Source organism: Condylura cristata, unplaced genomic scaffold (genome assembly GCF_000260355.1).
Source record: "Condylura cristata isolate star-nosed mole 26May11 unplaced genomic scaffold, ConCri1.0 scaffold00034, whole genome shotgun sequence".
NCBI lineage: Eukaryota > Metazoa > Chordata > Mammalia > Eulipotyphla > Talpidae > Condylura > Condylura cristata.
Window position 1 is genome coordinate 15,671,018 of NW_004567135.1, and position 25,491 is coordinate 15,696,508.

The 25,491-nt window shown below is 34.9% G+C and overlaps 2 protein-coding genes across 2 annotated transcripts in view; both read left to right on the forward strand.

The window, feature by feature from the left end:
• KLRD1 (killer cell lectin-like receptor subfamily D, member 1) overlaps nucleotides 1-7,108 on the forward strand; it is a 34,068-nt gene extending 26,960 nt beyond the window's left edge. The window contains exon 6 of the mRNA XM_012732342.1: nucleotides 6,988-7,108. Coding sequence (XP_012587796.1) covers nucleotides 6,988-7,108 — 121 coding nt within the window. The remainder of the gene's footprint in view (nucleotides 1-6,987) is intronic.
• Nucleotides 7,109-13,897: 6,789 nt separating this feature from the next.
• The window catches only part of LOC101627204, a 171,028-nt gene continuing 159,434 nt past the window's right edge, over nucleotides 13,898-25,491 (forward strand). The window contains exons 1-3 of the mRNA XM_012732343.1: nucleotides 13,898-13,970; nucleotides 15,269-15,382; nucleotides 17,914-17,985. Of these exons, the coding sequence (XP_012587797.1) occupies nucleotides 13,898-13,970; nucleotides 15,269-15,382; nucleotides 17,914-17,985 (259 nt within the window). The remainder of the gene's footprint in view (nucleotides 13,971-15,268; nucleotides 15,383-17,913; nucleotides 17,986-25,491) is intronic.

The following is a 25,491-nucleotide window of genomic DNA, read 5'->3' on the forward strand; positions in this document are numbered from 1 at the left end:
ACCTCCGGGGCAGGTGGGAATCGAACTCATGCGGAAGTGGCTTTAGCTTCTTAGTGCTGTGCTTTAACCCGCTGTGCCACCAGGGAGGGCCTATTCGTTTTTGTTTTTTTTTTAATTTATTTATTTATGCATACACAGCTGGGGTATAGGCCAGAGGTGCAGGAGTAGTGAGATGATTCACCAGGGACAGAGTTGGGAGCAAAATAGGCCAACTGATGAAGTACACTGCTGAGGGGAGCAGTGGGCGGGCCAGGAGAGGTCTGCCATGCCATGTGGGTCACCTCCGGGCTGGGGATTAAACTCATGCAGAAGTGGCTTTAGCCTTAGTGCTGTGCTTTAACCTGCTGCACCACTAGGGAGAGCCTCAATCACTGAATTTTTAAAAAAAATTATTTAGGCACTGATATAAGAAAGGTCTAATATTTACTTCTCACTGAAAAGTAAACACACTTCCATATTTTTAAGTCCTTTTTATCCCATACAATCATGCTCAAATTCCAATTTTCCTTTGGTTCCTTTCTTCATTTCTTTCTGAATTTGTCATTTTCCTCTGTGACACTGTTCAGGTCCAGATGGGTTGAAAAACAGATTCTAGTGTTGCTTCCTTTACAATGAAGCAAACCTTGTGATGGAAATGTCGGTTTCTAGAGAGATTAGATTTTCAGTGTATGTCAGCTAGAGAGTGTCACTGGATCAATATTTAATAAAACATATATATATCACACAGTTTCCTTTGCAAAATATGGGTGAAAACTTCAAAATTAATCTGAACATGTATTTTGATTGTTAAACATTGAATGAAATTTTAAACAAATTGTTGAACTCTTTATCATATCCTAAAATAATCATTGGTGCTTTAACAAATTATATGAGTATCATAAAACTTTAGGTTTTTAAAAGTGTATAAAGTTTTTCGACAATTCACAATAAAAATCATTAATAAAGATTAAAATACAGACATCTATGGCTACAAAAAGGAAATGGGCCCAATCATGACTAAAAATCAACACATGGATTCAATATTCTCACTATGTGATATGTCATTTAAATGGAGTTTTAGTTTCATGCTTTGTACTTTAGGTACGAAGCGTACCTAGAGATATAAATGGCAACATAATAATAATTTTTCATATTTGACTTCCATAGGAAGCATGTCAAATATACCTAGTTTTATTCAAAAACTACTTAGACTTCTATGAATCATAATTCATTAAGTCATTGCTGTCATTTGTTTAAAAATAATGAAGTTTTATTCACATCTCTGAAATCTGATTTGGAGCCATCTTTCAGTCTAGATAGGAAAAGACAGATGTCTTCCTGTGGCTGAGTTTAAGGCTGACATTTCTGACTCTCCCACAAATTTCATTGGATTCAGATGCATGAGATGGAATCATTAACTCCTTAGAACATTTCTCTTTTAAATTTTCCAAGATGAACACTGCTCAGTGCTGATTTATACCCATATGTGAATGAGAGAAAGACAAAAAAATGGAAAGGTGAGTCATGTGATTATTCTCTTTTAAGAGAAAGTCATTCTGAAACATGATGCCTAAATCTGCATCCATTTCTTTTATTCAAAATGCAAGAACCTAGGGTTGCAGAAGCAAAAAGCAATACCGGAATCTTTGTGTCTCTGGGCTGCAGGGTTGGATTCATTTTACACATGTGACTATTTCCAACAGGATTTTATTAATCCCCTGCCATGTTAGACTGACACACCAGCCCTCATTGAAGGGGTGCAATGTGTCTTCCTGGAATCTTTAAGTACCTGAGGGTTCATGTGTTTAACCTCAGAACTAACCAGGACCATTCATAGTTCATAAAATTACTCTGAAGGTCAAACTCAGGGTGTGAAATGTAAGACAGAAAAGAAAGAAAACAGAGTAATAATGACTCCTCTCTGCTCAGTTCACCCCAGCCATTTCAAAACACAAAAGTATTCCTGTGTCCATGTGGAACTCATGTACACTGGCATGAGTTCACAACACACACACTCACACATTCTCACACATTCTCTATCAGCATCATCCTGTACAGTGTGGGAAAAAGGGACAATATACACATACTATCAAAGCCTTTATATCTGCAAGAAACTTCTTGCTTTATTATTTCCTTTGGAGAGATTTAAGTGTTCTGACATTAATGTATCTCTTACATATTAACAACTCATGTTCATCCCTCTACCTCTACAAACAGTGAATCATCCATGTGTATACTGTCTCACTGTAATAAATACTATGCAGATTTTAAACTATGGGATGTAAATTCATGAAACAATAATCAGAAAAAAGTGAACAAAGGAAAAAAAAATCCTTGATAGCTGACTACAGAACTAAACACCAGTGATTGGGTGGAGAGGAGAGACGGTGAGGGAAGGCAGCATAGTGGTTATGGTGGGAGAATATGGGTGATCTCCGTGGTGGGTACAGGATGGTGGTAATACTGACAAGGGTACCCCAATGTTACCTCAGCTAAAATTTAAATGAAACAAGAAATAAAAATGTCAAGAAAGAACTTTGAACATTTAGATTTTCATGTATTTCATGAAACTTAATTTATTCCTCTGGCTTTGAGATGATGGTTCACACAATTATTGCTTCCTGATTCTGCCTCCCACCCAAACAATTATCAATGCCTTGGCCATTTAATTTAGAACTTTTTACCATTTTTTTTGCTCTTCAGCAAAAGAATTACTTGTCCTTTGTTTCTTGACCATTCTAGAAAACACTTTTCCAAAATGCCATGTTTAAAAATGATTTTGATATTCAAACATTTAAATACCTCCACTATATTCTATTGTGATAGTCAAAGGGCTCTCAGGACGCAAGTATAGTAAGAATTTCCTGTGCTGTGTTTCCGGAACAGGTTAGAAGCTGGTGATTTTGCTGCTTCTTGTTCATAGTCTACACCCGTGTCTCACCAGTAGATGATTTATGACCATTGTTTGAATGCAAAGTTTTATTTCTTTTAAATTTCTTTCTACACAAACTCAAGATTCCAGTGACCAAGCCGGGATCTTCTGGAACCAGCACACTGCGAGCCTTCCCCACATCGACTCGGAGTGTCTCTCCTCATGGCAGGTATGTGCAGCTTGAGCCAACAATTAAGCAACAAAAACAGCCAGAAAAGCTCTGTCATGGATATTTTTAATTTCATAGCAAGGCTGGGGAAAAATTGACGTTTTTCAGTTTTCCATCTGTCAGTACTTTCTACTTAATTTTACTTTTGTGACTCTTCATTCTGTAACTTATCCAAGATTCTTTGAGGCTTCCCAGATGCTTCAAAGAGTCTTTCTTAAGTCATTATCCTACTCCCCTGTCTCCACAGCTTTCTGCACCAATGCATGGAGGTGGATTTCTGGGATTTTAGGAGTGACATGCCTTTTGTTGATGGCTACTTTGGGAATTCTATTGAGAAAAGGTAAGTTTTCTAGGCAAGTTTTATAAATATCAAAACTCTGGTAAAATAATAGTAAAGGTTTCCTTTTACTAATGTGTAGTATTTTATTATTTTATTATTATTTTATAGACCTATAACTTATTAAGTAGATTTCTAATCAGTTCTTACAGAACTTCAACAAAATCCTGAGTCAACAATCTCCCCAGCACCCACAAATGAATTCCAGGAAGGTAGGTTCCCTACTTTGCAAGCCTTGTTTTTGGTAGAGTATGAACTAGGTGACTTGCTTTTCTCATGCAGAATCATGCTGGAATATTACACCTCATAATACATGTTTGCCTACTAATTAATTGTGGATCGTTTCCTTTCATTGTTTGGCATAAGAATTGATACCTTACATTGATTACCCATCATTTATATCTTAAGAAATATGGAAAGTATTGCCTGAACTTATATTTTTCTTACATGAGTGCTCATCCCAAGTAAAAATCAAGAGTAAGCTACAGTCAATATGACAGCCAACGGGCTCTTGCCCACAATCTATACTTTTTTGTCTCTTTACCTTTGATTTTGCTTCTTTCCTGACTCAACTTAGTGCACAAGGTAGAGGTTTCTGGATATTTAAACCCTGAAAGCCAAAGCAATGTCAATATTTTAATGTATTTTCTCTAAAGCTTTCCAAGTTGTCTGCCTGTCTTTCATGATCATATATTTTCTTACTAAATGTTTTCTAGTTTATTGCAGTGCCTTTGACATTGTGCAAGTTTAAGTTTTGCATTGTGTTGATTTGATGCATTTACATATTGTGGCATATGTATAGTATTAGCTATACCTGCATCATGTCACATAATTATTATTTCTTTTTATTTGAGAACATTTAAGATCTATTCTTTGTTGCAGTTTACAAGTAGGATTAACTAAAATATTTATAGTGTGGCCCGCTATAATCACAGTGCTGTGCATCAGAGTTTCAGAACTTACTCATTTAACTGCATATTTGTATCCTTTAACCAGTACTGCTCATTCCTGACCCCTACCCTCCCTGACCCCGACCCTCCACACTCCTACCCTCAGCACCTGGGAACAACATTCTACTCTACAGCACCACTCATTTGGCAAAGATCTGTGTGCCTGCCATGTCTATGACCTTACACAGAAGTCAGTAGATGCTCAAGGCATTATTACTGTAAACTTTATGGTGAAATTTCAAGCTAATTGATTTATTTACCATCATTTTGAAAATCAAATATCCAGTATGTATATCAGATATGATTCAGGAAATATATTAAAATGTTTTTCTCTTTCAAAGAGATCCTTGATCTCTTTGCTTCAATTTAAACATCCAAGATTAATTTGGATCACTTCTCCAAAAGGATTCTTCTAAACACCACTATTCCTATTGCATTCTGCTATTTCACATACCTGTGTTACCTACCCAAAGTTAGCATCATTAAGTGTGCTTACAGATGACCAGAAACTATATGATAATTGTATTTTTCTAACTCTATTGCTAGCATATAATTATCTTCGTGAGAATAAGGGGTCTTGCCTAACTTATCCACATTAATTTCCCCTGAACTGTGGGGATATTACTAGATGCTCAATGAACATTTGCAGAAAAAAAATGAATCAATAACAAATGACTTTTGTAGATAAAAAGAATCAATAACAAATGATTTTTGCATGAGTAAAGAGCACTGAAAAAAAATCCATTGTCATAAATCATGTTTTTTTTTTTTTTTTTTCCTCTTAGACCCTGGCTGCTGTTCTTGTAGAGAAGGATGGATTGGGTACAAGTGTAACTGTTACTTCATTTCCACAGACCATAAATCTTGGAGTGTCAGTAGAATATTCTGTGAATCCCTGAATTCTACTCTACTTCCAAAGGACAGCAAAGATGAATTGGCATGTATCTAGTTTTGACTAAGTATGTAACATAACACTTAAGTAAGCTGAATACTTTGATTTAAACTTTTTATCAGATAACAAATGCATAGCTGTTTTTTTGCACTTGAAACAATTATTGTAAAATCCATATAAAATTACTCAAATATTTATGTTACAGGAATAAAATTCAAGACAAATATCAGCTAAAGTACTAGGAATGTTTCATAGATAATTCAAAGAAGAAAAATAGGTCATTATTTTCACTCAGAGCACCAACTAAATGACTTTGTAATTTTTAACTTTTTCATTGAAAAAATATATGTGTATGTGTGTATATGTGTGTGTGTGTGTGTGTGTGTGTCTTTTATCATCATTTTGGATATACTGTGAAATGAATATGGAGAACATGATCATAGCAATTGTTCAATTTTTAAGAAAGAAGGAAGCATTTTTCTGGTAGAACTTGTGCTGCAGAACTTGTGCTGAATAGAAATGCAATAGATTACATCTTTAGAGTTTCTCTCAAGAGATCACTCAATCTGAAATCTAATTCGATTGTTGATTGTTGGTGTCCTATGAAAGAAGTTTTCCATGACAATTCTAACTCCCTATATAATATTTTTTATTCCTTCAAGAAGTGAGAGTTTGTGATATTTTATTCCCCAGAAATGTAAGCACCAACTAAATGAGACAGCAGAAGATATGTGACTATACTCTAAACTAGGTGTTAAAAATGTTTCAGCTTATGTGATTGAAAAATTAAGTCTGCTCTTGTGTACTTTGATTCAAGTCTTAATCATACTTTATAAAGATGTATTACACCAGAGTGGATTTAAATTTTTTTGTTTCCAAACAGTCCTTTATGAAGACTAATCAGTATTTTTACTGGATTGATGCTGTCTCCAGTGCAAACCATGGTAGCCAGGTGGGGGAGAATGGCTCCAGGGTGTCTCCAGATCTGTAAGTTTCCAGGCTTTTCTGTTCTGTATGGGTCTGTCCTTTGATCTCACCATAGAATACAACATGTAACCACACTGGGGTTAGCCTGTCCAGAATGCAGAAATACATTCAAGAGAACAACTACTGTAGTTTCATCCAGAACATCAAGTCTATTCTTTTTTCTTTTTTAAGATTTACTTATTTACACATACAGAACTGAGGTACAGGCCAGAGGAGGAGGGGCAGTGAGAGGATTCGCCAGAGACCTAGTGGGGAGCAGAACAGGCAGACTAATGAAGTACACTGTTGAGGGGAGCAGTGGGTGGTTCAGGAGAGGTCTGCTGCACCATGTGGATCACCTCTGGGCCAGAGATCGAACCGATACTGAAGCAGCTGTGGCAAGCTTGCAGTGCTGGTCCTAACCTGCTGTGACACCAGGAAGGGCCTCAAGTCTATTCTTAAGAGATACAGGGTTTGTGTGGGATATGCAGGTGCCATGGGCTGGCCAGAGCAGACACTATGTCCATGATTTCTTTAGTCTGCTGGAGACCAGTATCTTTATCATGTTCCCTTATTTCAAATACTCTGTACATATTTTCTGTATATGTAATCTTTGAATCTCATTTTCATTTATAAACATGTGATGTGGAGAGTTTTAGTAATACAAATTTTATGCTTTAGCTTATTTTCCTAATAGAAATGTCACCCCTGAACATTCTCATTTTCTTATTGCATGTGTTAATATCTATGATTTTATTACAGATTTCCATTCAGTCTGACTACAAGTGCAAAGTACTGCAAAATGTACAGTCCTAACGGTGGTGATTTGGATGAAAACTGTGAAAGTAAAAATCGTTATATCTGTAAGCAGAGATTTAATTAGGTTTTTCTTGGGGAAGATATGGTGGATGAGGAAGATCCACCTTAAGAATGGCATCTTTACGGGCACTTTAAGAAGCTAGAGCCACTTCCACATGGGTTCGGTTCCTGCCTGCCCCGGAGGAGATCCACATGGCGAGGCAGACCTCTCCTGACCCGCCCGCTGCTCCCCTCAGCAGTGTGCTTGTTCTGCTCCCCACTCTGTCTCTGGTGAATTCTCTCACCATCCACATCTCTGGCCTGTACCCCAGTTCCATATGAATAAATAAATAAATCTTTAAATAATAAAAAAAAGAATGGCATCTTTACATCATGTTATTACTAATTATCTACTTGAACCCCCCCAAATGTTTCCAGTTGTGACTTAAATAATTTTAATATATTTGAGAAATGTTGTAAGATTGATGAGATTTCTGCATAATTAGGATTATAAAACATCAAGATAAAACTGCTAATATTTTTATTTAATGCATGTTTAATATTACATTTAATATGCGATGTGTATACTTTTGTAAATTTTCTTCATAGAAATTCAAATAAAATAAAAAATTCACAACAAAATATGTCAACATCATTTTGTTTTTTGTAAGTCACTAAATCTAAATCTAAACGATCCATCTTTGTCTCCTGTTTCTGGAAGTTAGTTCTTTCTGGATATCTATATATTTTAATTTTTACATTTTACTATCTACCCTCAGCAAATGCTTTTTTTCTCTTTGTTAATAGCCACTCTCACAGGTGTGAAATGGTATTAGTGGTAAAATAATTAATGGACTTTTCAACAAATGGACTGAGATAACTAGATAGCTTAGTAATAACTATTATCTCTACCTCACAGGATACATTAAAAAAAAACACTCAAAATAGATCAATAACTAAATGTAAAAGCAAATCTGTAAACTTCACAGAAGAAAATGTGCAATTCTTTGTAACCTTGGGTTGTGCAATAATTTCTTAAATAAGACACCAAAAGTATAAACAATGACAAAACAATTCATAAATTTGACTTCATCACAACTGAAACCTCTGGTACTTCATGGAACAGTATAAGGAAAATGAAGATATTTTTGTGGATATTATCATGTCCTCTGCAAATAGTGACTGCTTCATTTATTCCTTTCATGTATGATTCAGTCAGTTTTTGACTCCAGCTGCAATAAGGATAATGAACTAACTAATATCTGTCTATCATCAGTCAATTATCTATCTGTATAATAATTTATGGTCAATTTTCGCAAGTTCAAAACTTCCAACTGTTCTACCACTGGTCAACTAGTTAACTTGACCAGACTCTGTAGGAACTTTCTTCTTGAGCTCTCCTACATCCAGGTATCAGCAGCTTCCCTAAAGATGAACCGTGTTTTTATGCAAATAGGAACAATGGGGTGTTTCATGGTCCCCAGTTTCCTGTTGAACTCACCTCATTCCTTTTTCCTGTTGTATTATATTGTTCAACTTTACTAATGTTTTACTTCAGTAAACTCCTTGGAAATTTATGATTTCTTTCCACTTAGTTCCCTTCTTTCATATCATAATTTTATATCTTCTGAAACTTTTGTATTTATATCCTTGAGCAGGACTTGCAAAGTTCTCTCTAAAGAACTAGATAGAGGATATTTTCAACTTTATGGGCCTTTCACTATTGAAACTTCAACTTTGCCATAATAGTGAAAAGAAGACACTGTTAATATAGAAATTGTCTGTTTACAGAAGAACTTTATTTACAAAAACAGGTGACAGAATAAATTTGGTGAATTTTCCAGTATTCTTTCTGCTATGGAGTCATACTACTGTGATGAAAATAAAAGAGAGTTTGTATAATTTCAGTCTTCTTAAATTTCTTTTTTTAATTAAAGATTTTATTTATTTTTATGTAGAACTGGAGTATAGGCCGGAGGTGGGAGGGATGGTGGTGGTGGTGAAAGGATTCACCAGAGATGTTGGGGAACAGATCAGACGGATTTATTGAAATACAGATCCTAGGTAGGTGAGGCAGGTGGGGCAAGAGAGGTCTGCAGCTCCCTGGCGACAGGGGGTCAAACTGGTGCTACAGATAGCTCCACAATGCTGAGACTTAACCCCTTGTGCCACCACGGAGGCCCATCTATCTTACTTTTTTTCTCTTATATATATATCTTTACAATAATCTTCAGTTTGTTCACTCATAGCAGGAGTGTAAGGCATCAGGAAAAAAATATAGTAACTGTAATAAAGTAAAAAAAAATCAACTAACAACTATAAACCAAAATTTATTAGGCTATTCTGCTTTGTTCTTCTCCTTTCTCCCGATACATATATCAAACAATAACAACAAAAACAAAGCCACACAAGACCCATATCTTTTAAGCATCTCTAGAGACACAGTAGGACAACCTTCAAATTAAATAAGAAATTCTAACAAAGCTCTCAATGCAGCCTAATACCAAATGCCATGGTGCTGGCTAAGGGAATTAATTAGTCCTCAACTTATCCTATGAAAAAAAAGATCTAAGGAGTCCAGGCACAACCAACCCAAGAAGATGAAAATGCCACAGTAAATTCCAAAATACTGTAGTTTGGGATTGAGTTCATTACAGTGGGAAAGGATGTGAAATGTAACACAAGAACGGAGAAAACCAAGAAAACATTGTTTCTCCTCCAGGAATATCAGATGACAAAGAAGAGGTGGGGTGTCTTAGAGAAATGAGTATGAAAGCAAAGAACAATTGGTAGAATCTGAAGCTCCTAGAGAAAAGAAAGAGAAGAAACAAAGATACCTTTGTCCTCCCCACTAATGTCATCACCATCCATAAAGGAAACAGCACAGAAGAGAGGAGAATTGACAGAAGAGGGAGCTCTCTAACTAGGAATCGGGTCAGTGAGTGACTAGGCTTTGAGGGTGGAAGACCATGTTCACATAAAACCTTTCAATAATTTATGGGTGGGAATAAAATATCCCTACCTGCAGAAAGTAATCCATCAAAAAAATAAAACAAACACAAAGCTGAAGAAAAATGTACCACAAACTGCAAATTAGATATTTTCACATTGACAGAAAAAGAAGAGCAGAAATAGAAAAAAAGATGGAAATGCTCACAATAATTTACAAAAAACATCATATGTTTCCTAAGAGTTAGAAAGTAACTATAGCTGTGTTACTTGTGTGCATATAAAGCCACTAGTGACTACACTGAGTGTGAATTAGATTTCACAACTATGCAGTATTATATTTAGAGATAGAACTGAAATACACATATATTTGGAAGTGATTGATAATGCTGGCAAATTAGCAACAACCCAATCAGAATTACAGTCATAAATTTTGTCTTAGCATCATTGTAAATGGTTAACAGAGAAAACATTTCAATGTTATCATTTTTCATATTTTAAAGACTTATTTTTCCATGTGTAAATGTACTGATAAGGGACATTTATTTTCATTTAAAACATTTTAAATTATTTTTTAAAACATTATTATTTTAAAAGATTTATTTATTCACACAGAACTTGGGGTACAGGCCAGAGGTGCAGGGTCAGTGAGAGGACTACCCAGAGACAGAGTGGGGAGCAGAACAGGCAGATTGATGAGGTACATTGCTGAGGGGAGCAGCAGGCGAGACAGGAGAGGTCTGTTGTGCCTGTGGATCACCTCTGGGGCCAGTATCTAACTTGCTCTGAGAGGGCTGTGAGTAGCTTGCAGTGCTGAGTCCTCACCCGTTGTGCCTCCAGGGAGGGCCCTTTAATTAATTTTTAACTGAGGTAATATTTCCATCTCCCTATCAGGTTTATGTTACAGTAGTGCACCCACCACTCAATCATCCATAGCCCTTCACTATAGTGCATTGTGCTTTCTTGATAGAAGACATTTTCTCTATTTTCTCTCTGAAATGTCATCTTTGTAAACACAGCTGGCACCAGAATGGGCCAAACTGCTACTCTCTATTTAGAGATTTATCTTTAGAGAGATTGCAGAAGTCACTTTTAAGTTTTCTTAACTGAAATACTCAAAATGAGATGGTAGAGGCAAGATCATGTTTCTTGAATTGCAGTTATGTTTCTTAGAAGATATTTCTAGCACACTAGGCATTCTCTCTTCTAAGATTACTGTTAACACAGGGAACTTTCTTTTTATGATACACATCAGATTATGCCACTCCCTTTCTGGAAACTTCCTTAGGGCTGATATAAAGCGTCTAAGCCCTAACACTTGTGCAGGCTTATTCACTTCTGAACTTTGTCTTTGGCTTCTCCGTAGTCTCCAGTACTTTCCATCAATTCCTCTCCCTCTCTCCCTTCTTTCCATTGCTCCTCTTACATATGTCTTGAAGTATAATTCAGTCTCACAATTGTACTGTCTTCCTAAAGCTTTTTAACTATATATACCAACAGGTGTCTGGATAGATTCTGGTTTATCACAGAATGACCTATACTTAAAACAATTTTTTTTGATCAATTTGTTCTAAAAGAGTCTTGTTAAATACTGTCATTTCATCCTACAACTTCAGTAGCAAGTTATTACTTAAAATATATGCTTGTGGGCCCTTCCTGGTGGCGCAGCAGGTTAAAGCACAGCACTAAGAAGCTAAAGCCACTTCCCCATGAGTTCTATCCCCACCCTGGAGCTGACCCACACTGCATGGGAAGATCTCTCCTGACCTGCCTGCTGCTCCCCTTAACAGAGTACTTTGTCAATCAACCTGTTCTGCTCCCCACTCTGTCTCTGGTGAATCCTCTCACAGCCCCTATATGTCCCCTGGCCTGTACCCCAGTTCTGTATGCATAAATAAATCTTTGAAAAAAAGATATGCTTGTTTCTTAATGCCAAGTTAATAAGTTTATTTTTGCCTTTCAATGCTCAGCACCTAGCACATTAGGGATTCCATAATGGTTGCTTGTTTATTATGTAAATTATTGGTTGTTAGTGGGTTGCCAGTGAATCCCAAGAGTCTTGTACTGTAGTGGTAGAAACCCAGATAAAATAAAATCTTAAAGTTGAAATAACAAAAATCTAATGTCTATGTACGTAGACAATTAATCAAAGGTATCAGATTTATTTTTCTTATTGATTTTATTCTAGCCAAGATTTTGTTTAAAAAAACTGACAAATGAATTATTTTATTCAATTCCTCTTTTTGTCCTCAATAGCAGTTTTGCCCCAAAGGCCAATTGATTCTCCTTCTGGTTTTTCTATTTATTTTTTAATCAAACCCCTCAAGTGTGTGAAGTATTCTTGAGATATCATAGTCAATATAACAACAAATTAAATTCTGAAGCAGATAAAAAACTTCAGCTGCCTTTTCATGAAACCAGAAAATTAAAAGTTTGTAAAGACATAAACAATGTCAATGTTGGCATTATTTTTTATTTATTTTGAAAAATGTAATTTTTACTTTAACATAAAATATATGTATTCTACACCATTTATACATGAGTGAATCTTTTTGAACATAGCAGCTTTTATTTTTAGTAGGGAAAATATTGATACATGTATTTTAAATAACAAAATTTCTGTGGGTTCCTTAATAAACTTTAAGAGTTGAAAGGAATTCTAACCCAACAATTTGAGAACTGTTCTTGGCTCTTGTAATAAATACAGCACTGGTTTTCATATAACAATGCTACCAAACAAAAGGCACTTAGTTCATTTTAGCATGTTAATAAAATAAATTTAAAAGGTTCCCATCTCCCCTTAGCAAACAGAGAGAGATCAAATTAAAAAAAAAAAAAGTAATTTGCATCCTACCTCCATTCAATTTTGAATAAAACAAATACTCTCATTTAAAAAATATGGCCATTTCATCCTTCACTAAATAGTCCTCTGATTGTTATTTTTTATTATTATTAGAGTCTGATGTTTTGAAAAAGTATTGTGAGCGATTTTTTGCCAGCTTTATCATTACTTTAGTGGAGAGACAGTGCTTCAGAGCTCCTTACTCAGCCATTTTTCTCTGTAATATTTGAATGAAATATTATTTATGTAGTAATACAGTTGTGAAAGAAATATATATATATAATATATTTAATAAATGGACCATAAATTTCCCTTAATTGAACCGATACATCAAAATTTCATTTAAAGTGGGTATTCTTCTCTCTTTCTCTATGTATATATATTTGTGAAGATGACTAGTTAAATAGTTGCTTCTTATTATACTTTGGATTTTCTTTCTTTTTTTAAGTTGAGGTAACATTGGTTATGACACTATATATGGCTCAGAGGATTTTTTTTCTCCTTTTTCTTTAAAGGTCAATGATTTTGATTTTTAATAGTTAAATCTGTAATTTTTGTGCTTTCTGCTTCATGTGTATAACAACATCAGATTTTCAAGAAATACTTCATTTATACTTATCAAATATACATATTTACAACAGTATTTTCAATATGAAATTTAAAAATTGAATATAAAGTTAAATATTTGAGATCAAAATGTTTCTTCCTTTGAAATTTATTTATTCATAAAGTTCTCATACTTCCTTATATTTAATGGTATTTTATTATATTTACCCTTTTCTCTAAATTTATTATGCAATTTCAAAATAGTTATTATCTTGTTCCACATATTTCTTATTTATGCAAGGTTTTCTATTTAATTAGTAGCATGAAATAGGGTTATTTTTGTGAGATGATGAAAAAATGGCCCAGATCTGTTAGCTAACATCTTTAAAAATGATAAAGAAAGGGTCAGATGAATGTAACTTTAAACTAATCAAAGATAATGAGATGGTAGAAATGTTAAGAGTTTTCCATCACATATCTGACTGCATGAATAAGACATTGATTAGTTTAACTGGTCTGTTGTTTTCTTTCTGTGACATGACTTATAGGGATGATTCTTGGGAATCTGTGGACAGTCCACTAACCAGAAATGTAGAGGGTTCTGAGGCAGGTTATGAATGCACCATCTAGTGATGAAATCCAACACCTGCCCTAGAACTGTAAAGGCCTGCAAGAGACATCAGAAAAGTGCTCAAAGAACATTTCCAAAAATACTGGTTGACTTTAGAATGAAACAAAATACATTAAAATTAACAAGCATATCCGTAGCAACTAATCACTGATATTTAATTATTTCCTTGACAAGGCAAGGATTGATGAAGGGAATTGGTCATTATGCAAATATGTTGAGTATCTTGTGTTACTTAAGGTAAGAAATGCCCAATCTGGAGATGAGGCAGAGCTAAATTGAGCAGCAGTAAGAGTTTCCTGTGTGGTTGTTTCCAGAGCTCTCTTACTCTTGACCTCTGCTCTCACCTATCAGAGTGTCTCATGGGAGAGACAAAAGCAGTATTAGCCTATGCGTTTATTTCTCTTTTTATCTTTTGTTCTGATCTCTAGTACCACCCTAGAGACTCTCACAGATTTTACATTCCAACTTCTTTAAGAAGAGTTTGCACCTGCTTCTTCCCAGGATATAGATACGTACTCTTCAAAAGATTAGACATTTTCTTCTATAAATCAGGTAATTATAATTTCTCAGGTCTTTATTCTCTTACTCGACATATGCTTGTTTAGAATTTTGAGGAAATTAGATTGAAAGAAATTAAAGATTTATAATCAGAGACAGTTTATTCAACATTCATATGTATATCTTTCTTACAATAATACCTAAGTACTGAATTTTTAAGCAATCTATATATATTCGTGTGTTAATAGATATGGTTTGGAAGATAAATAAATAAAAGTGTGGCTCACAGAGAAAGAAAGTTCATGAGAAAAGTTTGGGTAAAAAGAGGTGCTAGAAGGGAAATCAGATATGTTTAAGAGATTTTTAAAGAATCTATTTTAAATATTTATTTTAATCACTATTACTTGCTGTAACATTTTATGACATTTAAGAATTGATAAGTTATATGGAATATAAATTTAAAGAAAGCAAGTAAGAAAATTCAAAATTCAGTAGGTTAAATCATAAATTTTCCCACAGTATGTGTCTTTTGATTCTAGGAATTTGGGTTAATTATCTTCTGGTAGAGAGCAAAATCTCACATCAGTTCCTTTCAAATTTTCTAAAATATAATAATGAAGCATGTTTCTAGAATTCATCATAGCTAGATTTTATTTAGCATAAAAATATTAACTTTTAAGATAAATTTAATATTTTTATACCAGTTTTACTAATATCTCTATTTACATTCACTGAAATTATACTTTTTCTATTCATTTTCTTTTCTTTCTGCATTTCAGTAATGAGTGAAATAACTTACTCAGGTTTACGATTTCAAAATCCATCACAGCCACAGAAAAGACAACAACATAAAACACCAAGAAAAAAAGGTCCATCTGAATATACCCACGAAGGTAGGTATCTTGTCTACCTCTCACTTTAGAAATTATATTATTAAAATATACAAGACTGTGCATGCTTATGGTCAACCACATACACATATAGTTTAAATAGTTTAAATATTAATCTTTTACAAAGCAAGGGAAATAATAGGAACTATCTTCTAATTTTACTTACTATATTCTTAGCACTATTAAAAATTATTTATACTAGAAATTGTCTATGAACAAAAATTGCCTGGCAATTTATGAATTTTCCATCAGACCTATATAGAAAACTTTATTAATAAAATTACTGTGTAGGTATGTGCATAACTATACATAAAACCATTGTTTGTTTTAAAATACTTCACCATTGTTTATTTTAAAAAACTTCACCATTGTTTATTTAAAAACATTTCTAAGTTTTTCTCAGTTTATAAAGTAATATCTCATATTTAAATCAATACCAAAAGAACACTACAAAGTGAATTATATTTTTATTCCCTATGTACAGTCCTGATGTTTAAATAGCATATTTGAAAGTTAAAGTGCTTAGCTGTTGAAACAACTTTGGGGAAGCCCAGAACCTTCTTTCCTCCCTGAGACCAGTGACTCAACTAGTCTGCCAAAGAGTTCTGTGTTTTTTCTGACTTTTCTAACTGTGACTTCAAATTCATTCCTTAATATGTTTTTCACTAGTCACCTACAGCTAAAAATGAACCAAAACAATGATAAATATTTGACTTCACATCATGAAATGAACATGTCTTTCAAAAATTTTCAACCCTCCATTATTTTCTCCTCTCACATTCTGCCTTTTTAGGTGTGTGTGTGTGTGTGTGTGTGTATTCACCATTGACAGAGTGGGGAGTAGAACAGGCAGCGGGCAGGTCAGGAGAGGTCTGTTGCACTTGTGGTCACCTTCTGGGCAGGCGGGATGGAACTCATGCGAAAGTCACTGTAGCTTCTTAGTGCTCTGCTTTAACCCGCTGTGCCACCAGGGAGGGCCCCTTAGGTATATATTTTAATTTATCTATTGATTTTTATAGGATTTCAAGATCGAACAGTGACTACCCAAAAGACTACATTCTTTTATAAAAACTGGAATGAATTTAATATTTGAGTTGCATATTTTATGAGGACGATCTCAACTCTGTTGTCATTAAGCAAACTCTTATAATATGAAACATCTGTATCTGAACTGAGACAACTCTGAAAAAATATAATTCCTACTTTTGATTAGTTTCTTGATTTTTGACAGATATTGACATATGATACACTACAATAATGAAACATTTAATTCATACTTCTTCAATAATGAAACATTTAATTCATACTTCACTACACCCAACAAATGTTGGCAGTCCCTGTAGACTGTACCACAGAAGGGGTCTTCAGTTCTTCTGAAATTCCGCCACTTTCCATGAGCCCCCAGTGGAAATCAACAAGTTCTGTTGGCAACACAGTGAACAACTCTTGTTTTATATAGGTGCAAGGAATTATAATCTCCTGATAACCTGCTCTTACCCTTGAAGATCTTTTTAAAATCTATTAGTGTTTCACAGCTGCCTCTTTCCCTCCTCTGATTTGACAAAATGAAGTGGAGTCTATGTCCTATCTCCCCACAGATGCAGGAGTATGTTTTATTTAGAATTCACTTCGCCTTCATGTTTTTGACTTAAGCTAACACACTCAAAATGAGTAATGCTTTACAAACTACTTCGCTTTTCCCTAATAACAGGTGTGAGCTGTGTTTTGTAGTTTACTACACATGAAAGAGAAAATGAACTCTGATGAACATTTGTAAATTGATGTCACAAGATATATTCCTCTTTTCTATAGATCGTCCTGCCCCATCTTCTTCATGGAAAATTTTTGCCGTGATTCTGGGGATCATCTGCCTGATGCTTCTTTTGTCTGTTGGAGTATTGACTACGAAGTGCAAGTGGCAATATAAAACTTTTTTTTCCTACTTACCCAATGAAATTTGTTAAAGATAATGCCAGACTAAGTGTAGTATTTTCACCAACTGAATATGATTTCTTACACATACAGCAAATTGTTGTTCATTTTAAAGTATATGAGGAGCCTTACTTAATACTTGTTTTCATGGTTGCTTTACCTTCCTTCCTTTCCTAGTGAAATAATTTTTATCTAACTGTGAGAAGTTTTCATACACTGTTAATAAATTTTATTTAATAAAGTAGTTAAGTGAGCTCATGTAATATGAAACATCTATATCTAAACTGAGACATCTCTGAAAAGATGTAATTCCTGCTTTTGATTAGTTTCCTGACTTTTGTTGGATGTTACTGACACATGATACACTAATGAAAAGTTTGATCATTTTCTAGTTTGTTTCCTTCTGATTTTAGTTGCTGTATGGACTTGTCATACTCATATTATTGTTTGATTTATATGTTTATGTCTCTATTACATTAAATTATTCAATGCAAGTGAGGTTTCATAATCAGCTTTATATTTCCTATGTCAGTACAGTGTCTTGTGCAAAGGTTGTCCAGTTACTTTTCTCTCTGTATTTAAACATGATCTTTCTTTTTCAGTGATTCAAAACTCATTTAACACAGAACAATGTCAAGGAAATAACTCATCCAAGAATGGAGCCAATGGAATAGGTAAGTTTGGGATTCTTGGAGTCATACTATTATTTGTAGGAGAGAGGGGAGAATTCACGTCGTGTTAGTTAAGTTGCTTGATACATACAACTGTATACAGTAAGCATATATGAGTGAAATCTACTTGTAGCACCAATACTTCTCAGATCTTAATATATACTGGTAAAAATTAACAATTATACATATTTAATTAATTTATTATATGATTTGTGAGATGGGCAGTATCCTGTCTAGTAGTATCTGCAAGAACTTACCAAAGTGGAGAACTTTTAAAGATAGATAGATGGTGGGATAAGGTTATTGACCAAAAAGCAAGATTATTTCAGGCAAAGCCACTTTCTGTAAGGGAAATTAGAGAGGACACCTATGTGATGGCCTCACTAGTGCTGGGCTGGGCACTCCAGCAGTAACTGGACAACCTTTGCACAAGACACTGTACTGACATAGGAAATATAAAGCTGATTATGAAACACCACTTGCATTGAATAATTTAATGTAATAGAGACATAAACATACAAATCAAACTACAATATGAGTATGACAAGTCCACACAGCAACTAAAGTCCGAAGGAAATAAACTAGAAAATGATCAAACTTTTCATTAGTGTATCATGTCAGTGATTTTTGAATTGCAATTTGGGGAGAGGAGGACATGTAATTAGGCTAAGTATTAATACCTGGGGAGATTCTGCATGAATGACTCATGAATTCTGCATGAATTGAGGCCCAATGTTTCTTTTAAAATACTTTCAATGAAATCTATCGATTTATATTGGACTTAATGATACTTTTTACATTTTTGGTTAAAAATAGTTTGTTTCCACAATGTAGTCTCTTGAATTTTGAAGAACAAAATCTTTTCAATGTGATCAATTATGAATGTAAAATAACTATCACTAAATTTAAGTTCACATCAATAAAATATAAAACAACGTGTGTTGTTTGTAGAGGCTAGAATGCTTTATGAATTTACTGGCTATCTCTAGCACTGACGGAAGACATTCAGCTATAGTCTATCTTTTGTAACAGTTGGGAAACATCCTTCTTGTCCACACAACTGGCATCAGCGTGGAGGAAACTGCTACTTGTTCTCCAGAATCTTATTTCCTTGGGAACAATGTTCTGGCTACTGCTCTAGTTTAAATTCAAGCTTTGTTAAAGTGGAAACTGAAGAAGATATGGTAAGGATAAGACTTCCTTTTTTAAATTTTAGTGCGTTTTGTGTCAGAAAATTAAAAAATGCGAACAATCATGTAAGATTTGTGTTCCACTAAAGAATTTCCTTTATAGCAATAACAGGAACCTTAACGGTTTTTAAAAATAGATTTATTTATTTATTTATACAAGAACTGGGGTACAATCCAGAGGTGTGTGTGGGTGGGTTGGTGAGCAGATTCACTAGAGTCAAAGCGGGAAACAGAACAGGTGGCTCTACTGAAGCTCTACTGAAGCTCTACTGCTGAGGGGAGCAGCAGGCAGGACAGGAGAAGTCTTCTGGCCATGTGGGTCGGTCCTGGGGCCAGGGATAGAACTTGTACTGCAGGGGCTGTATATAGCTTCATAGTGCTGTGCTGTAACTAACCATTGCATCTCCGGGGAAGGCCAGGAATCTACATTTGACTGTAATATTGAATGGTAAGTTTAACAATACCTGGAGGGCTTTATTTAGCTCTCAGGATAAAGTTCAGATCATGTGTTTCAGTTAACTTTTAACTTGATTCCTGCCTGCATCCAGCCACCTCTGTGGGTGAGGCCCCCCAGCCAGTGCTCTGGAGCAGCCTACTCGGGCTCACAACCATGAGCTTCTTTACACACATGAAGGACCCCATGCTCCTTCATCTTTGTTTCTCAAATTGTTTTTTCATGTGCCTTTGACATATTTTTATCTCCTCTGCCTCTCTCCCCACACACTCTTCTTTTAGTTAATGCACCTTCTTTTTAAAGATTTTAACTTGTAACACAATCCAATGAAAAACTCTAGGCTCACTACAACCCATTAAAACTCGTATTTCTTCTCCTTTGATTCTGTGTTTATAATAGTGTGACATATGTGCAGAGTCTAAGTGATTGTATCTATGAGTTTTATTGCTCATTTACCTAATCTATAGCCAAAAAATATGACAAAATGTAATATAGGCAAAAACAATTGTTCATGAGTAAAGGAGTCATCAGCAGTCAACAATCAATAATTTTAAGTAAACTAGTGCTGATCCCTCCATCTCTTTGCATATAATCAAACGGAGTGTAAAGAAAAACTGATCAATGAAAGAAAGATATTTAAACAATTATAGTCCTATTTCTCAGAGGCAAAGTTCTACTTTCTGATTTTTTTTTCTCTCTGCAGAATTTTTTATTGCATTTGTCAAAGATGCAGTGTGAATTAAGTCAACAGATTTTTTTCATTAGCTTGTACTACAAAAACCAAAAGGAGAAATGGATTTGGCTCGATGGCACCCCTTTTACCTTGGTCAGGTGAGTCTTTGCTGTTTTAAAATATCATACCAGAACACTCTTATTTTCTTCCAAATCGCAATACTTATTGTGCATTGGAGTGGTTATATTACAAAGCAGATGTAGCCCTGATAAATCCACCTGGGAAAGACAGGATAAATGGAAAAAAGTGAAAGATTACTGTATTAGGCTTAATATTTAACTTCTGTAACAGGTCTTATCCAATGTTTTCAATAAACCATATTTGTGTTTTTATTTGTTATGAGTCACAAAGTGGCTTAAAGGAACAGGCATTTATGCTTTCCTAGTTCAGAAAGCAGAAATATGAAGTCAAGGTATTGACTGATTTGGTTCCTTTGGGAGTTCCTTTCTCTTGAAAGAGTTGTATGAAAATTTCTAGGGACAAACTTAGCTGTTATTGATGAGGAACTTCAATATGTTGTATGATAGATACTCTAGAAATTATTTAGCAAAATACTAATATGTAAAGAACAAAATGCTACTATGTAAAGGCAATCTGCGAACCCCAGGGAGAATGGAAGTCTCTTTAAATATGCCTAAAATCATGGAGATTATAATTAGAAATAAGGACATGGCTCCCATATCAACTCCAGAGTTAAATTTTGGTTGACAGAATACATTTATTATTTGCATTGTTGAGCAACTAGGAAAGTGTCATTTCTGTTTCTTAATAATTTTATCAAATCATTTACAGTTCATAAAATTATAAATGTTAAATAAAGTGAATTCAGAATTTAATGGAAAATATTTCTCTTCTAGGGTGAAAATTCCCAAGTATAAGAATTTTTTAAATAAATGTATGTATATAAAATATGGACAGTTAGACGCTGAAGATTGCCGACAAAGTAAACACTGTATCTGTTGGAAGACGGCATATTTGTAACTGACAGAGATGTGAGAAAGAAAAGAAAGAACAAATACAATTTCTGATGATGATGACTTCAGTTGTGTGAACTACTGATTTAGGTAAAAGTCAATGTCATTAAAATTATACTGATAAGTAACACAGGGAATAATAGACATAGTCTAGCAATCTGAAGGAACTTTATTGTACAGAACTATTAAATAAAAACTGCAGGCAGGGAGATGTATTAAATAATTTTGAGATCCTCATGTCTCCCAGTACATGTGAAAGTTGTCAGTATCCTCATACTCCTGATGGGAGGTTATCTCGCCATTCTCTGCCTTTGTCTATCCAGTCATTCTTTGTTGTATGATGGACATTTTTGGGTGGAGTGGATAATCAGGGTAAGAAGACAAAATTGCCCGATAAGTCAACCAAAATGTTTTTGAACTGATAACATAATGGTAAAATATGATTATATAAAGGTGGCTGACATTTAACTTTTACTATCCACACAAGGTACAAAGAGTTTGAAAACGCATTGTCCAGAGGAATAAAAAAATGAGCCAAATTTACTGTATTCACAAACATGGAATAATCCTGCCCTTGGTCACACTGAGCTTTTAACACTGGAGATGCACACTTGAGTAACTAAAAGGGTTGTGTCTGGTTTCATGGGCTATATATGACAGGGAGGATGGACATTAGGAAGACCACTGATAATACACATGCAAATAAGATCAGTTCTTACAAATGGGGGAAAGAGTCATTAGAGTATAACACAGAATTGCTCAAGATGGAATGGTTAGTTAAGACATTTCTGATATAGTCATGATATGGAGAGATCTGAGAAATGAATAATTTTGTCCATATAGATGCCTGGAACCCAGGCTAAGAGTCGGTCTGAGTGAACCACAAGCAGCAAGTACAAAGGCATGTTTGGGGTGAAGATGGGGGCTGGAGTCCAGATTTGGTGGTGGTGGGGAGGGGCTGGAAATAGTCTGATACGGTCCTGGACAAACAAAGCTTGAAGAGTGTGAGAGAGACTTTGGCTTCTTCAGGTTCTTCTCAATCCTGAGGTCCCCAAACTGACCCAGGACAGAAGGAGCCTGCTGTTTCTCCTCCTTTACAGTCACACACGGAGCCACCAGACACCAGGTGACCTGGGCCACCATACCACTGCTGTAGACACCAAAGAATCATGGCTCCTCTCAAATAAATATGAAAATGAAATTTCTATTCTTTTTGATAAAATTAATAACTATCAGGCATTCAAAAACTTAAGTATTTATGAAGCATTCAAGTTTTTCTGTTGGTCAAAGTTGCAGGCCTTCCAGTAATGTGGTGATAAGAAATGACTGAGATACACAAACACACACACACACATATCCCAAAATGTATGCAAATCATATTTAATGTTATATAAAATGTGGTATGCAAGAGAAAAAGATTTCATGTATGACTTTAGTTTTTGACTTTATTTCAGATTTAAACCTGCCTGAAAAAGTAGCATGAAACAGAATTGTATATGCTTTACCTAGATTAGTCATTGTCAAAATTGTTGAAACATCATCATAGTTTCTATCTACTTATCTATCTATCTACCTATCATCTAGTTATTAAATACCCATTTATCTTTATTTTTACATGTTTATTTATTTATGCGTACAGAACTGGGTTACAAGCCAGAGGTGCAGTGGGTGAGAAGATTCACCAGAGACAGAGTGGGGAGCAGAACAGGTAGATTGACTAAAATACACTGCTGAGGGGCCAGCAGGGAAGACAGGAGAGGTCTGCTGCACTATGTGGGTCACCTCCCTGGCCAGGGGTGTGGAATCCAACTTGTGTTGAATTAGCTGCAGCTAGCTCTGAAGTGCTGTGCTTTCACTCCTTGTGCCACCAGAGAGGGCCCTACTTACCTATCTTTTGACAGTTTGGGAAAGTATAGATTGATTAGTCCTCACTGAATGAGACTCTAATCCAAAAGGTATGTGAGTTCTTTAGGCTACAGATCTAGCTGATCTGAGTACTATCCTTCAGGGAACTGATGCATATTAAATTCTTGAGATCTTTTGCTGGTTGGTCTCGTCTTTATGCCTAAATTTTATGAACAGCTACTGACTGTAGAGCTTTACAATGATTTTTACCAAGATCAAGAAAGAGGCTCAGTACCATTTCAGTGATGCTTAGTAAACCTGAGCTTTACATATCAAGAAGTGACCAACTTGTCTCCCTTGGAGTGTGAGACCTGAAAGTCCACCCAGCAGCTCACCACAGAGACAGTGTTTCCAGCTATGAAATGGGTCAACAAGTCACAGCACAAACAAACTCATTTCAGCTCCTACATGAGGTTCTTGCTTCAGTCCATGTTACAGACAGTGAGGAGAGTTGCATTAAGGGCTGATACTATGAAATTTTTAAGCAAGTTATATGTTTCTTGTTGATTTTATTAAGCTTGCCCTACTACGCATGATTGGAGAATGCCAATTTATCCAGAAGGTCACTGGTGATTAGATGCTTCTTTGTCCACACACACGTATCACTTTATAAAAGATACACATAAGGTTATATCACAGGACACAAGATATAAATGTATCAAGATTTTCACATTGTTTTGGATTTTTCATTGATGTTTGAATAAACTGTTCTGAATTTGAAGCAGAATTGATTGTCACTTTGTTTTATTACTTATCGCTATATTTCTGTTGATGGAAAACAGTCTTGGTGTTTTTAAAACCAGGTAAAAGGAAACTTTCTTGTGTTATGTTACTGGTTATTATCCCTGATTGAACTTCTGTTAATTAAAATTGCAGCCATAGGTAACATATTCATTAAAAACAACAATGAAGTGTTCTAAATCTGTAACATAAAGCACCACATCAAGTTCTATAATTCTTTAAAATTCAAGTTATTAGTATATAAAACATTTAGGAAAATTCATAATAATAAAGATCATTAATAAAGATATGTTTCGAGCTGTTTCTACAAAAAACATATTTGTACATATATGATAAAATACATATTCAATGCTTTTACCATGTGATATTTCATTAAAATTACCTAATAGGTTCATATTTTGTGACTTAAATGACTGGATATAAACAAATGCATCATAATCCTAACATTGGATTTTAATATGTATTTGTCATTTTTGCTTTAATTAAAGTTTTTTCATTTTTTAAAGATTTTTTTTAATGTATTTGTGCATACAAGAACTTGGGTGTAGGCCAGAACTGCAGGGAAGATGGTGAGTGGATTCACCAGGTCTGATCACAGGCTGATCTACTGAAATACACTGCTGAGGGGAGCTGTGTGGAGATAGGAGACATCTGCTGCGCCACGTGGATCAGCTCTCTGGCTAGGGATTGAACTCCTGCTGCAGTGGCTGGTGAAAACTTGTTAGTACTGAGACTTAACCCCTCCCACCATGGGATGGCCCTAAAGTGTCTTCCATTGTTCTACATAAAAACTAATTGGAACTATATTATCTGATAATTTTAAGTGACTTGTATCACCTGATTTAAAATTATGTAGTTCTTTTTGACAACTCTGAAATATCAAGTGGAAGCATCTTAGAAGTTTGAATATAAAAACGTGTTCAGTGCCTTTTGAGACAGGGTTCCACTTTACTTCAATTCAATCTATCCTGACTCTCCAGTCACAGGGCAAGCCAGTATTTGCCCATAACGTTTCATTGCATTCAGGTGTAGGAGATCGGGACTCTGCTTACTCAGGGAGCAAACACTGCTCATCACATTACTGCTTTGAACTCACCTGAGGTGAGACCCATTGAGTGATGATTTACACGCCATCAGCAAATAGCCACACCCACACACACATACACACACAAACAATCAAGAAATAAACTAGAAAGCTGAGTCTCTGTATTTTTTTCAAATAAAAGAAAGCAATATCTTTGGAGTTTGAGGTTCAGTGGCTACATCTGAAGGCAGATATTTAGTTTACTGAACATGCCAGGTGCTCCAAGTCGCTTAAGCAGAAGTAAATATGTGAATCTTTGTGTCTCTAGGCTGCAGGGTTCAGATTCATTTTATAATGACTAACTCTATTCCCAAAAAGGGCTTTATGTACTTTGAACCGAGCTTGAAGTGGGTTAGACTCACTCAGCAACAAATTGTGGAGGTGATTTGTTTATTTGTTAAGTGTCTGACAGGTTTTTTTTTTTTTTT